The 16182-nt window shown below is 35.6% G+C and overlaps 1 protein-coding gene across 1 annotated transcript; it reads right to left on the bottom strand.

The window, feature by feature from the left end:
* Positions 1–5005: 5005 nt before the first annotated feature.
* LOC112148513 (proepiregulin) lies at positions 5006–14662 on the bottom strand. The gene is made up of 5 exons (XM_024275696.2): positions 14480–14662; positions 10248–10334; positions 9398–9521; positions 9171–9317; positions 5006–5898 (listed from the first exon to the last, which is right to left on the bottom strand). Exons 1-5 carry the CDS (start codon positions 14517–14519, stop codon positions 5832–5834), a joined length of 465 nt encoding a protein of 154 aa, XP_024131464.1. The 5' UTR covers positions 14520–14662; the 3' UTR covers positions 5006–5831.
* Between the last annotated feature and the right edge of the window lie 1520 nt (positions 14663–16182).

Raw genomic sequence — 16182 nt, 5'->3', positions numbered from 1 at the left:
TAATTGTTGTGTTTCCATTAGGTAAATTTGTCAGCTCAAATCCATTTTGCACAATTTCATAGTCAAATGAAACAGCTAGAGATGCTCATTTGTCTGCTGCTATATATCAACCTGAGCTTTGACCCTTTGACCTGACCACGGTTGGAGCTCTATCCATCAGAAGACCGTCAGAACACTCCAAAGATTTGATGCTCGACTCACTTACTGTAGCAGCATCTGAAGCCCATATGAACCCCCTTCCACCACCGTGTTTGACAGTTTGTTTTAGACATTTTGATTATTCTGCTGCTATTCTTATGGTGCTGCTCTCTGGGTTTTGTCAGTTCATTTATTAAATGTTTCAAGTTTCTGTCACCAATTCCAGTCTCCTGCATGCTGGATCCTTCACTGCCAGTCCCTGACAGAATGACCTGACCACCTTGAACCCAGCAGGAGAATCGTTCCCACCCTTTCATGCCTTTCCTTGTCCACCCAGCTAGTCCCCTACTCTCAGGTGTTTTGGGCATCTGGGATCTGCTTTTTTGAGGAGGGGTACTGTACAGATTCCGAGCTTTAGTTTGGTTTTTCAGTTGGTTTTGGTCAAGTTTTGGGCTTTTTAGTCGCTCCAGGTTCTTGTTGATCATCGATAATCTGTTTTTATTTCTGTCAATCACCCGCAGTCTATGTAAGCGTCTGGTTTTCAGTTCATCCTTGTCAGATCTTCCGTTATGCTTTGCCTCTTTTTTGTTTCTTCGTGGATTTTTTCATGTTTCAGTTTATCTAATACTGTCCCTGACAGAATTAGACGGAATTTGGTCTCAAATTTGGAACTTTCGGATCAGAGATCCAGTGTAGTACCAACTGCCTCCCTGGCACAGTTTGACCTACCTTGAGGGGCTCAAGATTTAATTAGATATTGCTGTTGTTATTTTTACAATGCTAAAATAAGCTTGTATTTATTTTTTGTCAATAGTGATACTAATATTGACTCAAAAATTTAGGGGGGTAGCTCCGCCCCTGAAAGTAATGTTTTATTGCAGCATCGCTGTGAATCGGGTCTGTTTGAGTGTTTAGTGAAACCAGAGCGGTTTTGTTGAGTGCCTTACAGAATGTAAAGTCACTTATGTGCAACATTTGCTCAAAAATATGATTTTTTATAAATGAAGGAGGTCAGTAGTTTCTGGAATATACAATTTAGACTGAATTAACTTCTTGAAACAATTGAAAGAGGAACTATTGAGAATTTCTGATGAAAAAAACAGCTACAGCTGATTCTTACTTAAGTCAAAACTTAGTCCCATTTTGTGGTTTCACAGTTCGTGCAGAATTCTCCAAATGTAGATGTATTAAGCTGCACCTCCAGCTGTACTTGGGGAACATTTTTTATGTTTTTATTCCTAAAATTCAATTTTTAAGACATGGAAGTGTTAAGCCTATTTTAAAATCGTTCATATGTTCATAAATGAAGAGAAAAAACAAAAACCTAACTGCTACTCTAGCTTTTAATTCTTCTAGATGTTGTAAGAACGCATTCAGTTTTCTTCTCACAATATTGCTGCTCATCTGAGGGGATTTTTTTTTAAACAATTTTTCAGAGTTTTCTCTGACTACACTGCAAAAACAGAATCTTAAGAAAGTAAAAAAAAAGTTTTCAATTGCCAAATAATCTTAGAATATGTCTTAATGACTACAGTTTTTTTTCATAACACGACAATTTTTGTAAGACAAATTTTCTTACCCCATTAGCAGATTTTGTTGCTTTTTTTAAAGAAAATGTATTCAATTTTACGATTTTGTTTTAAATTATTTATTTATTAATTACTTATTTTTTAACTTATTACCTGTTTTCTTAAGTTATATCTCTTAGCTGCTACAATAATAAAGACAAAAGTGAAAACGTCACAAATATATCAGCTGCAAAACACTTCGAAGCGTGCTACACGTGGAAGATTTTGTTTTGTCAATGGACACACAAGGATGCAACCTAATGGGGATTCCCTTCCCGCAACAACATTACTCACAGCATGAGCAACCTACTATTACTTATGCAATGGTTAGGTAAGAACAGTTAGATAGCAGAAGGCCAATGCAGAGATTAGAGCTGCACTTTGTGAATTTTTGGTTATGTTTACCTACAGGTTTATATTTAGAACCAAGCGGAAGCCACTGAGTGGGCGTATTTTTGGGCCTCCAGTGTGTGTAAGTGCATGCTAATGTGTTTTTAAGTATGTCTTAACAGAGCAGGCGAGTTAATGTGTAGGAGTCACAGATGTCGGTCATTTGCATAGAAAACACATGCAGAGGTTGCTGTTAATCATGGCTCATTGAAGCATTAATCTAAGCGTAAAATGTTGCAGATTAACCAAACGTCAGACCCTCCATTCAGGATCGGATGTACATTTATGGAAGCTGTTTTTAATACTTTTGATTCTCCATTATGGGTCTAAAAACGGAACAAAAACGCATCAACTAATTCTTATTCTACTATTCTTGTGAGATCTTTTCAAAGACAGACTGGAGGAAAAGTTTTTGAGCAAGAGTTAGCAAAACTGCAGTAAATCTGGAATTATAAAGGGCTTGCTAAAAGATTTTCATCTTGTGATTAAACCTGTTAATTGCTAAAAAAGTTACATTACCTGTGATACTGCTTGTGTGAATGTGTTTTGCTGAAAGTAGTCGCTGAAGATGCTGAAGCTTTTTGCTGGAAATGGTGACACACTTGACTTTAATTGCTGAATAGATTTGCTTGCAATGCAAAAGTTATTTGCATAATGTTAAATTTGCTAAAAGACTGGAAATTTTGTTAAAGAACCATTAAAAAGAGCTGAAGTTGACCTACATTTTTGAAAAAGAATTAGTAAAATTGCATAAAAATCTTCAATTCATGCCAATATAGCAGAAATTCAATGTGTTTCTTAAATATGAGCTAAACTACAAATTAGCCCAGAAAACCGCAGTAGATACTAAATTAGCCAAAACAGCTAGCTCGTTGCTTAAATACTAGCTAAACTCCAAAATAGCCTCAAATTCTTCAGCAACTAAACTAGTCAAAAAACTTTAGAATGTTGCTAAAATTATAGCTAAACTCTAAATCATCCTATAAAAACCTCAGTAGATAATAAAATAGGCAAAAACTCTAGCTTGTTACTAAAATAATAGCTAAACCCCAAATTAGCATAAAAACCTCAGTAGATGCTAAACTAGCCAAAACAGCTAGCTCGTTGCTTAAATACTAGCTAAACTCCAAAATAGCCTCAAATTCTTCAGCAACTAAATTAGTCAAAAATTTTAGAATGTTGCTAAAATTATAGCTAAACTCTAAATCATCCTATAAAAACCCCAGTAGATAAAAAAATAGGCAAAAACGTTAGCTTGTTACTAAAATAATAGCTAAACTCCAAATTAGCGTAAAAACCTTTGTAGATGCTAAATTAGCCAAAAAAGTTAGCATATTCCTTAAATACTAGCAATTTGGACACCATACTTTTTTTTTTTTTCCAAACAGCGGATGTGACATCAAAAATGTTCAAACGCAATGCATTGTGGTCTAAGCTCGCTAATGTAGTGAGCATCAATGCACACTGTTTTTCATAAAGACTTCTGGGAAATTTCTAGGGCACTTGATTTTGGAATTGTAGATTCGACAGCACTAAAAAATAAAATAACATTTTATTCTATTGCTATTTTTTTTATTACTCTTGCATTTAAACAGATTTTAAAATTAAAATGTCTTAAAAATAAGTTCACGATACATGAACTTTAGATATTTTTACGTGACCTCTGACCTACTTCAGTTCAAAGATCATTCATTTTGTTAAAAATGCTGCAGATTTGGTCATTAGTTCAAAATGTGACTAGATTTATTTAAAAATGTGTAATTTGATTTTTCTTTAACATTACATAATTGATTAACATGGAACAACATAGAGAAATTGGAACATTTTCCCCATGAAATGAAGTGATGTAAATGATCATTTGAAATACAACAATTATTATGATTAATAAAGTGCTGAGTATTTTTTTTTATTTCTTAGCTTGTTGATACTGTTGATATTTATGGTGAGAAATACATAAAGGAGTATCATTATTCATTATTAATAATGAATAACTAAAGGAAAACTGAGCAAATTTGTTATTTTGAACTGGTAGCCCTTCATATGATTTAGTACCCATGAAGTAGCTCTCAGTCTCTGTCAGTCTGCTTCTGCTTCACAACAATTAGAAAAAAAAAAAAAATCATCTTAATTTTTTAAAAATGTCCTTTTCTGTTGAAAAACTCCCACCAAACTTTGCATTATTTAATCCCTAGACCTTCAAAAAGTACTAAAACTGATCGATCACCTTTGCATCTATCTCAACTTCAAAAACCTTTTAATTGATTTAACGACCGAAAAACTTTTAACTTTAAACTAAAAATGTCTTTTTATCTATGGATTTTTTCCAATATTATTTTTAACTGATAATTTTTCTTGCTAAAAATTTTTGTATATATTGTGATGTGTTTTTATCTACCTTCTGTATTTCTCCACTTCCCAGGTGTAAATAAGGACGTTTTTTGATAGGTTAAATAAAGGTTAATTCATTAAAAAGAAATACCTGAGCAGTAGCAGTGAGGAGTAAGAATGTCAATGTCAAAAATTGAATTTACACTCAGTTATTAGCCAGAGATTTTTTGAATGTTTCTGCTGCAGCTTGCTTCACTCTGCCTCATGTTGTGGCATGCTGCTGCCAGCTGAGGGCATTCTCAGAAACTCTGCACACTACGTGGAACAAGCTGAGCTGTTTTAATGAGTGTGTTGACTTTTCTGAGGGAAAAGGCACAAATCCTCCTGGACAAAGCTCTGATTGTGATGGAATAAACGAGAAATGTATAATAAAAGTCATACGTTTTTATTTGTGTTTTCGTTCATAATGTAATTTTTGTTTGTGTGACGGACGGATGAGATCAAATTTGTTACATTTTCTGAAGAGTTTCAAAGCTGAGTGTGAGAAAGAATGAAGAACACACACACTACACATGTGAAAGAATTTCTTTAATCAACATTTTATGTAAAATAGCTTTTCTGCTACGAGGTCATCTGACGTTGAAGAATTTCAGGCTGCACGACAAGAATGTGAACGCTCGCACACATCATGAAATGGAACTGCACATAAAAAATATGAAGTTATAAAGCTTTAGAGCAACTGGTGAAACTACAGTCAATCAACACTTGAAAATAAGTTACATTTTTCTACATAAATAATAACAAAACTTTTTTTTAACATTTTAAATCCCAAATGTCAAACACCACAATAAATACAACAGGTGACTATAGGTGAAATTATTACAGGCTAGTTTCTGTTTTTAAATCCGTCACTGAGCGATTTAGTCAATGATCTTTGAAGAGAAGTGAAACACAAACCGTGAAATGATAATTAAATTCTAAGAATGTTGTCTCATTCAATCCTCGGCTTCCTGTCTGTCACGACAAAACCATTAATCGCACACAAAGCCCGGATCGGAGCGAGTTCCTACAGGGACGGGGGTTCTGTTCAGTGAATTCTCCACCGTCACGTGGGCGGTTTCGCTCGCACAAAAAGATTCTTGTGCGTCTCACTATTCATCTTTTCAAATCAGGTGTAAGTCGGCGAAACTTAAGAACAAGTACAGCTGGAAAACGATCGCTCCACAAACAAGGCGGCTTCTGAAAGCATCTTAATCTCTTTGTGACGATCGGCCTGCCCCACAGAGACGAGGAGCACCGGCCCCTCGGTCTCTAAGCATGTTGGGAAACATCAAAGTGTGCTGAGCTAGATTCATAAAACATTAACAGTCCTGCTTGGTGCTTTTCAGAAGGTGGATGTGTGACACCTTAAACCAACTGGACGCCTCTGTATCCCTGCCGTTTCTGCTGCCGTGGGAATTTGTTTTTCTTGTACCTGCAAATACAAGAAAAAAAAACAACTTTTTTTATTGGCTGAAACAATAAATAAATTAAAGCTCCAGGTTGCAGAGCAATCTCAGACTTGTTCGTGCATGAAAAAAATGTAAGCCATGAATATGCAAATTTTGTGGAAAATGTTGACGGCATGATTTTTAAAGACGCTTTTTAAAGACGCCCTCTAGTACTTTGTATCTGCTTCAGCCATTTTTTTCATATTTGCATTTTTGTTTGCAGCTTGTGGAGAAATAATGCTTTTATGCTTCCTGATGTTCTAATGTTTTTAAGTTAGCTTAAATTTTATTACCGGTAATACTGTTTATGCAATTACATTTAATGTCGTTTTTCAAACTCTTTAAATAGATTTTCTTTTTGTATTTTTAATTATTTAACTACAAACTTCAATTAATTTGCAGTAACAGTGGAGAAACTTGAATTTTGAAAGGGTGATTAACAATAAAATAATATATTTTGTCATTTTTTCACCACAGTTTACCAAGAAAGAAAAACATATCTGTTAAGAATCTTCTACAGATAAAATATACTTAATGTTTACATTAAAAAACTTGAAAAAATGTAGAATTTGGACCTGATGACCTGAACTTCATGCTCAACAGACCACACAGCTCAGACCTGGATGGGACAATCCAAACGATGTTCCTTAAATTAAAAAACAGCTCATCAAAAGTACCTAAACTGCTTTAGTGTCCTAAAATCTCTGCTCGTGTCCAAATCATCTCCCTATTTTAGTGCACTATAGGGGATTTCCCATCTTTGCCTTCAATTCCAAAATCTAGCGCTCAAGAAATCTCCCACAAAATTGGTGAATATAGACCACAATGCATTGTGCTCGAAGGATTTGTCATTAAAAACTTAGCACCTTTGCATCTGTCTCAGCTTTAAAAACCGTTTAATTGATGTAATGACTTTATGTAACTTTAAACTAAAAATGTTTTTTTTTCTATGTATATTTTCACCTGGTTAAATAAAAGTAAAATTAATTTAAAAAATAATACCTGAGCAGTAGCAGTGATGAATACAAATCTCAATGTCAAAAACTGAATTTATACTCACTTATTAGCCAGAGATTTGTTTTGATGCTCGTAACTGACGGGTGTTAATTTCAGACCCTTCAAAATAAAAGTCTATTGTGATAGAGTCATTTTACTATTGAGAAATAGATACATTATGATAAAGTGTAATTGTTTCATCGGCCACCTTCTTTGATTGTTTCTCAAATGAACCCAGGCTGTTATGAAGCTGAAGGATACATTTTAAAATAAGGTGTTTTTTTTATGGTTGTTGAACCATATCAACCAACTGGGTGAAGCAGTTCTTCACTCTGGCCCATCAGAGCATTTTAGGAACCACCTTTGAGAACCAAGTGTCGTTGCTCCGGTGGTCAGAAACCAAAGAACTGGTGTAAAAACAGAACCAGAACCAATACTAGAACCATAGTTTCATGAATTCAGGAAAAAAAAAGTATTTTATGTTAAACACGTCAGTCATTAATTGACTAATAAAAATAAGTTTCATTATAAGTTTTAGTCGTGTTCAAATTTTTTATGTAGAATCAAATTCAATCAAACTTTATTTATAGGGCACATTTCCTTCAACAGTAACACAAAGTGCTTTACGGATTTAAAGCAAATAAAAATGAAATGATAAAGTACACAGAATGCCCCCAACCCTGCTGATATAATATATAGAACCGAAGTGGAAACCTGGCTTGATGCTGATGTGAGGAAATTATATTTTGGAGATCTGTCTACACCAGCGACTGACAGAGGATGTCACCGCGGGACTTTCATGGGATCGTGCTGGTCACTAGGGGGAGCAGTGGAGCTGACATTGATGCTCACTCAACCCAACACATTCTCCTCCAACTCAAACCAAATCCAATAAATAGAGTTGTTGTCGAATAGACGGACAGATTGGTTTTATAATAATAATTTTGTAACTTTTTGAGAGCATAGACTGACCTTTTGACCTCTCCCTAATGCTTTTCTGCATCGAGCTGCAGACACACCACTGCAGATGATTAACCAATTAGAATCAAACCCTACATTTGCAGCAGGGTTTGAACACATTAGGTGTTTGAGATGACTTGAGCCTCACCTGGATCATCGGCGAGGCCAGGTGAAGGCGAACGATGAGCTATAGCGAGACTGAACGAGAACAGGAAGTTGGGGTTGTCTTTAACATTTGGTTGATTTTAAATATGGCTCTCACCGTTAATATTTTAAACATAACAATAAAACACATAACTACAGATGATTTGTGATGCCTGAAATCATGAGTTCCTTTGGTGTCATAAATGCAAATGTCTGTTGGATGTTTAGCATTAAAACCTAAATGGTTATGAGTAGAAAAAAAGTAATTTATTGTTTCAAGTAAAAAAATATTCTAATAATGATAAAGTAATTTGAGTTATGCTGATTTCAATTATTACAACCATATGTACAAATAGAAATCTTGTTTATTTTCTCATCAGTGATTTACTTTTTGCGGAAAAAGTTACAAAATACACAGATTTCCTTCGTTTAGCGCCAATCATTTCTGATCAGATTCACTTTGAACTACAAGAACTGTCAGGAAACAGTTTCCCAGAATGCATCTTTTGTAGGGGGAAACCAATCCCAACCAATTCTCTGTATAACCTAAATTATTGAAATTAAAACTTTATTAAATATTCTTAATCTATTAACTTGCTATTTCTTCATTTTGTTGAGCTCAATCCTCTCCCAAATACCTTCCTGATTAAAATTTAAATCAGAATTCTGCATTCCACTTAGTGAAAAACATGAGCCCAGCTCCCTAAAAATACACAGAAGTTGCATCCAATCATTCAAACCCCAACAATTCAAAACAAGATTACATTTTAGCTGATTGCATTTTTGAAATGAATAAAGTTGTGATAATTATCTGAAGAATTTAGCAAGAATGTGAACCTCCAAATGACCCTGAGATGTTCACACGGCAATATCTTGCTTTATTGTGAAAAATGAATTGTAAATTATTTGAAAATGTTCCTAAACACATTTAAGACTTTAGTGAACATTTTGGTCTTTTTTTACTAGTCAGAAATTGTGTCAAATTAAAAATGCTTTCCATATTTACATTTAATTCATGTTTTGTGAAATAAATAAATTGGAGAAAATCTGAAGATGTGATGGAAATAAATTAAAACAATCTGTTTTGTCAACCTCTCATACTTGTAGCATGTAAATGTGTTCCTTTAACATTTTTTTTTAAAGGTGAAAGCCTTACCACTTAAAGAAGAAGTACAACGCTCCAGCCAGACCTATCAACAGCAAACCCACGCAGAAAACGATCAAAACGATTTCCTCCCCTGCCATTTTTTGACGGACCATGTCGGGGTTGATACACCTGGGACCAGAGAAGCCGATGTCACACCTGCAGCATGAAAAGAGGAGTTTGGTTACTCGTGACAAAAAAGCAGCCCACACAATCACACGAGCGGTCCTTGCACTTACTGGCAGTGGCGCTCGTTCAAGTCCACCAGGAACATGCACTTGCCGTTGTTCATGCAGAACTCATCAAAACCGCTGTCGCAGGCGACCTCTGACCTCGTCACACGAGGGCGCCCTTCGCCTTTCCCTGGAAACAGCAGCAAGTCTGTTGTCAAGACTTCAGGTTGGTCTGCAGTAGCAGGTGTGTTTGCACGGCAGCATGTCGTTTTTACAGACATGAAAGCGTCTCTGTTTGCCTGGTTTGTTACCAACAACCACAGAAAAAGCGCCAGGTGTTATGAAAGAACTGGGATTGTTTAAACGAGACAAAGAATAAGGTGTAACGGACAGAACTAAAAACACAACATTTGGACATTTTCAATAATTCTGTGAGCAGTTTTGTCGATGAATCTTTTTTTTTGTCCTTTGTTCTGGTTTTGAAGGGACCTCCAATAGATTTCAGGACATAAAAGAGGCTTAATAAGGGTTAAAATGCAAAATAATTAAAGAAGTTAAGAAATATTTAGGATTCTCACCATAGATTTGAATGATTTCTACATCCATCATATTTTTTATCATCAATTTTCCATATTCCTATTTGGCTGCACAGACATTTAAGTTTATAAAAAAAATGCCTTTATTAATCTTAATTTAGATTTTTATTTTTTTTTGTTTTACAAATCCACTTTAATAAAAATAAAAAAACTGAAGAGAAATTGCATCCAAGTTTATCCGGAAACTGATAAATCTGACATCCTGGGAAAGTCTTATCAACCATACAAACTACATAAAGTGATGAAAACACATTGAGAATTCTTGTAAAGCTAATCTCAGTGTAGAGATCGGCCATCAAACATGACATTCATGAACTTACCTTCAGATAAGGAGGAGTTGTCTCCACTTTGCAGTCTGATCGGGACATTTTTCCCAAGACAATGAGGTAAAATAAACAAAACGCCTCCTGAAAGACAACAGTTTTGGAGTTAGAGCAACATTTTACTGAGGAAACATTGAAATATTTCAAATATAAAACATTTATTTAGTAGACAAATTCGTTTTTTTTTTTTTTTAATTAAATCTTAAAGTGATTGTTCAGTTTGTTTATAAAGTAAACAAATCAGCTTATCCAGGGAAGCTTCCATAGCTTCATGGCTAACAATGCTAATTTGTCCTCTGTAAACGACGTGTAAACCTGAACCTTCTCAAGGACACCAAATGTGAAAGAATGGGGCTCTGGGAGTTGTAGTTTTTGACTTTTCCCTCCTTTAGTCAGGAGGTTTTCAGGAAAAGTTTTCAAAATAATTTTTTAAAAAGTTTTTTTTAAATCAAATACGTGCAGTTTTTCAAAAGTAAACTGATATTGTTCTTCAACATTCTCACTGTTTGCTGCAACAGTAGTAAACGATGTCGTTAAGCGGATTAGTTAGAATGAAAGTGTTAGATAAAGTAGATAAGACCACACAGGAAAAATCCAGCATAAAAAAAATTATAACCGCGGGGCAGAGCGACGTACGAGCTGTACAGATCGGATCTTCCAGCTCCAGGATGTGACGTGGGTCGACTGGCCTGTACCGGCCTGCACCGCTTCACAATGCAGAGTCTGAGGACGCCCGCATTCCTTCAGACAGAGCCGACAATCACAGAAACTTGAAACCAGGAGGAGTTATGAATCTGCTAATGCTCACTGAGATGAAGAGGATTTTCTGTAAATATTCATTTAGATTCTTTAAAGCAGGAGTCCCCAGACTTTTTCTTGTGAGGGAAACGTAACTGTTTTGTTCTCTGATGGGGGGCCGGGGTCAGTTTGTAGGCTAACAGGATCACGACCTAAATGTAAGCATTTGTGGTTTTCCAGAAAGCAACACATAACAAAATTTGACTCATTCTTTTCTGTAATCTTCACAGAAAAAAACATGTTCTATGTGGATCCTGATATATATATATATGCATCTCATAGTATTTTGGGGGCATTGCTAAATGTAGAGGAGGATTGGATCTGGCTCATGGGCTATAGTTTGGGGACCACTGCTGTAAAGTAGCCTCTGTCTTCTTATTTACCTGATGTGACAAGAATGATTCGAGGAGTGGAGGTCAAGAGAGGAAGGTTATCAATGAGGGCTACAGTCAACTCAATCAGGATGAAGAAAGACATGATAAGAGTTGTGTTTTTGGTGGAAATGTCATCAGTGTTTCAGGCGTCTTTCACATCAATCACCTCATAGATCTCATTCCAGGTCAGTGACCTGGAATGAAAACTCATTTTTTTCTTAAAGGTCTACCTCAAAGTCCTACTCCAATCATCTTTTGATCTATTTATAAAAGCATTCCCAGTGATCTTTTATTTATGATGATTATGTTTTTAGCCGAAATCATAAAACCTGTGCTGTTTTCTCAGACATAGTTTCTGCAGAGCGGCAGGAGTTCATCAGAAATTAACAGACGGAAATGTTAAAATCACTTCACATCGTCCCATCAACCATTACTGAGAGCTCTCTGTTTACACTCCCGTCCGCTAGCTTACAGGCCCTCACACCCCCAAAATACCACTAACAACAATGCAATATTGAAGCAATCCAGCTGTACAGTTTTGAGCCAAATACCAGTTCAGATGAGGAAAACAAAGACGTACGTGGATCAATTTGTCTGCAACTGGATGCATCAGAACGGAGCGGAGCAGGGAGTTTGTGGCCCCGCCCACTATACTTTCCACATCACAAATACAATCTTTTTCTAACCATCCTCCTGATTCACAACGATTTGAATAAAGAAATACACAGAAAATGCAATTTTAGGCTTAATTTTCTTTAAATTTGTCCTACATCATTAGAAAAATGCCTCAACAATGTGTTAGAAACACCAGAAACACAATAACTTTGTATAATTACTTAATATGATTAATTTCAGTCTTTAACCGAAACAAAGATCACAAAACTCACCTACTTTTTTGTTTGTATTTGTTTTCAAAAGTCAAAACTTTTCTTTTCTATAAATGTTAGCATCCCATCCACAGATTGTGACCTGTGATTATGTCTTGTTACCAAACAGCGTCCATCACCTTCATTACAGGCCGCTTTCTGGTAACAGTAAGAGATGACCGAGAAATGACAATAAATACCCACTAACGTGTGTTTTAACAGTAAAACTGGATGTTAAGTAAAACTACTCTCAATGTTAGAGGTGATAACATATAGGCTATGCCATTCATTCATTCATCCATCCATCCAGTCGGTCAGTCGGTCAGTCAATACTTCCCTCAAAGTAGTCATTTTTAACCCCAAATTTGAATTTTGCGGTTCCAATTTCTAATCAATGTTAGAGGTGATAGATTCTGTAGGCAGCAACAGTTTAATCTTCAGAAATCCCTAAAACATTATTATTTATGTTAGTTAATTCATTTTATAGATATTGAATTTTTTTTTTCTCTTACAAAGGTAAAAAACTTATTTAACAACATTTCTTCAAATGGCCTATATCATGCTATTCTTAAGCCCTTTGAGTATATCCATATATGTGATCATATATGACCTCTAGCACACTAAAGAACTATATTTTTTAATGAAATATGAGTTATTTTCGTGAGCTCCTTGTTCTACACAGACGTAAGAAGCCTCGGATGGATGGAGGTGCATATAAAATTGACGATCACCGCAGACTCAACAGAGAACGTGTTTGTGCATGTTAGCCTGGGGGCGGAGCCGGCAGCGGAGATGCTTCCTGGAAGGGGCTGTTCTCACTTTGTGATGTCACAATGCAAGACCCAATGGTTTTTGTGGATTGAGAGGTGTTCAATCTTTGAATGGCCTATACCATGATTTTCTTACAGAGCCTTACAAATTGAACTATATCCATATATATGACCATTTTTGTACCTTTAAGACCCAAAAAGCTATTTATTTATGAAATATGGGTTATTTTTGTGAGCTCTTTTCCTACTTGGAAGAGTGACAACTTAATCTCTAAAGCTCCGCCTTTCGCTTCTTGCAGGTCAAGATGTCAACCTAGTGCTGACCTCAGCAGCGTGTCTCCGTTTCACCCACAAAAACAAACATCCAAATTTTTGTAAAAATTGATGTGTATATTGGATATCTTCAGAAAACACCTGAAACGTCGTACAGATTCCTCACCATAGTGTTATTGCCATGTACCACAGCTAATAATTTAAATGCTAAATCAAATTAGCGTTTTTTTTGGACCCCAGTCACCATCAAAGACTGTCGTCTAAATGCTAGACCCAGTAGATATTGCAGACGGGACACAATTAGAAAATAAACAGTGCTGTCCATATAAACCAAGAATGTTTTGTTGATCACTGCTAGCTTTGTGGATAAATTGGGTGTGTTTGTGTTAGCCTGGGGGCGGTTCTGGCAGCGCAGACTCTTCCTGGAAGGGGCTGTTCTTACTTTGTGACATCAGCTCATGAGAACTCACTTGGGAGGGTCTGGTGCTCAGAGTGATAGTTTTTAGAGGAACAGATGAAAATACTGCTTTGGAGTTGTTAATAGCGAGGAATGAACATTATAATACACAATTTACATGGTATTTTCAGTTAGTTTTACCTTTCAAAATAAAGTAAAAATTTAGAATAATGTCCGTTTTACTAAAAATTTCTGAGATGCTTGACTCTCAACTTGATATTTAAAGTGAGCATATCACATTTCAACACTTTATGTCATGACTTTCTTTGAAACTAAAATGTTTATTTGAATGACTAAGAACATTTATACTGTTTACAAACTAAAAAAGTATTACTTTTACAATTTCAACACATTTTGTTTACATGGCAAAAGTATTTTTGCTGACTCTGTTTTCCAAAAATATCGTTTTCCATCAACAAAAGTGAGATAAACTTGAAAGAAAATGTGTTTTTCTCTTCAGAAAAAGGAGCAGACGCCTTTACACTTAGAGCAGGTCTGTGATTTGAAGAAAAGATCCACTAGCTCTTGTATAAACGCAGAGAAAAGACGTTTGTAAATGTGATTGTTCTGATTGTGTCAGCCTGATCCTGAGCTTTAGCGGACACACCTCTCTGCTCGCCGCCGACAAACCTCAACACTTATAATAAAAAAAAAACATTCATCAGATAAAATATGACTTCAGAGACTTTACCGATCAGTGATAGCAGCGCTGAGAGTCTGCAGATCCCCATGTCCGCTGGCGGGCGCGCGCGCTGAGTCCGCGAGGATGAGAGGCGCTCCGAGCTAACGTGTCCAAACGACGCGGAGCAGAATGAGGAGGCGATGCGTCTGCAGCGACACGCCACCTGGAAACCAGTGGGTTCACTGCGCGCTGGGTGTGGTGGCTCTGAAGCTGGAGGACGTCGAGTCTGAAGGAGCTTTTATTCTGAGCTCCTTGGTAACTCTCAAGCGTAATATTTCAATTTGTAAACATGACTAAAAGATCATTTATGGATTTTGTGCATGATTCATCTGGGCATTTTCCTCCTCAATTTACTGAAAAACGTTATTGTAAACTAAGAAACTTTTATTTTCAAAGCAACCAGGAAGATTATTTCCACATTCCACAATCAAAGAAAATAAAAATCTGCCATAGGGCAATGTTGATTTTTTTCCCCCCTTTTTTAAATATAGGCTATTCCATCCATCCATCCATCCCATCCATCCATCCCATCCCATCCATCCATCCATCCATCCATCCATCCATCCATCCATCCATCCATCCATCCAGTCAGTCAGTACAACTTCCCTCAAATTAGTAATTTTTAACCCCAGATTTGAATTTTGTGGTTCCAATGTAATATTTTGTGGCCACAAATTAGTTGTAGGAATTATGGATGCCAAAATACCAATTTGCACTCTCAAGAATTTACTCAAATTAGTATATTATTAGCATTTTTTGTTCACAAATTATAAGTCTGTGTGCAAAAACTAGAACTTTGTGGTTACAAATTAGTAGCAGGAATTGAAGATATTAAAATACACAATTTTCACACAAAATAGATACACTTTATTACAAACTCACAGTCCATAATGCAAAACATGCACACCTAATAAAAACAGATGGATTGTTGTTAGTATTATTATTATTCAGTCAACAGTTATATCAACGGTTTCACAGCTGTAATGCATTTTGCTTGGTAAATTTGTGTTGACAAATTCGAATTTTGTGTACACAGACTAGCATTTTGTGGTCACAATTTAGTGGTTGGATGGGAAGATCCTAAGTTGTGCACACAAAACACCAATTTGCATAGAAAAGTAATTATGTTGTGGGGAATAGTTAACATTTTATTTTCATTTTTTGAGCAGTCTGTGTACACAAACTAGAATTGTGTGAAAATAAAGTAGTATTTTGTGTGTATAAACTATTTTCTAGTGTGAATAAATTCTCATTTTGTGAGCACACCAAAATAATATTAATTTGCATGGATAAATTCAATAGTTGTGGACTCAACTTAGTTTTTTGTGTACTCAAACTCGCATTTTGTCGCCACAAATTAACAGGAATTGAGGACATAAAACACTGATTTGTGGCTGCAAAACACTAAATTGAGGCTCAAAATGCTAATTTGTGCACACATATAAATATTTTGTGTTCACAAGCTATTATTTTGTGGCCATATATTTTTAGTGTTACGAATTTAATATTTCAAAATACTTATTTGTGCACACCAGTATGAATTTGTGTTGACAAAATTATATTTTGTGGGGTCAAATTAGTCTTTTGTTTACATAAACTAGCATTTTGTGGTAAATCAGTATTGGGAATTGAATATACTAAAAACTAATTTGTAGCCACAAAATACTAAATCATGGCCTCAAAATGCTAATTTGTGGATACAAATGAATATT

Source organism: Oryzias melastigma, linkage group LG9 (genome assembly GCF_002922805.2).
Source record: "Oryzias melastigma strain HK-1 linkage group LG9, ASM292280v2, whole genome shotgun sequence".
In the NCBI taxonomy this organism is placed as follows: domain Eukaryota; kingdom Metazoa; phylum Chordata; class Actinopteri; order Beloniformes; family Adrianichthyidae; genus Oryzias; species Oryzias melastigma.
The sequence above is the reverse complement of the archived record's forward strand: the minus strand, read 5'-3'. Positions and strand labels throughout refer to the sequence as shown.

What these genes read in the sequence shown, in the direction of transcription:
- LOC112148513 (XM_024275696.2), bottom strand. Translation starts at nt 14,519, where the DNA reads ATGGGGATCTGCAGACTCTCAGCGCTGCTATCACTGATCG. An exon ending in AGCGCTGCTATCACTGATCG is followed by an intron (nt 10,335 to 14,479) that starts GTAAAGTCTCTG and finishes GTTGTCTTTCAG; the next exon opens with GAGGCGTTTTGTTTATTTTA. An exon ending in TTGTACTTCTTCTTTAAGTG is followed by an intron (nt 5,899 to 9,170) that starts GTAAGGCTTTCA and finishes TTGTATTTGCAG; the next exon opens with GTACAAGAAAAACAAATTCC.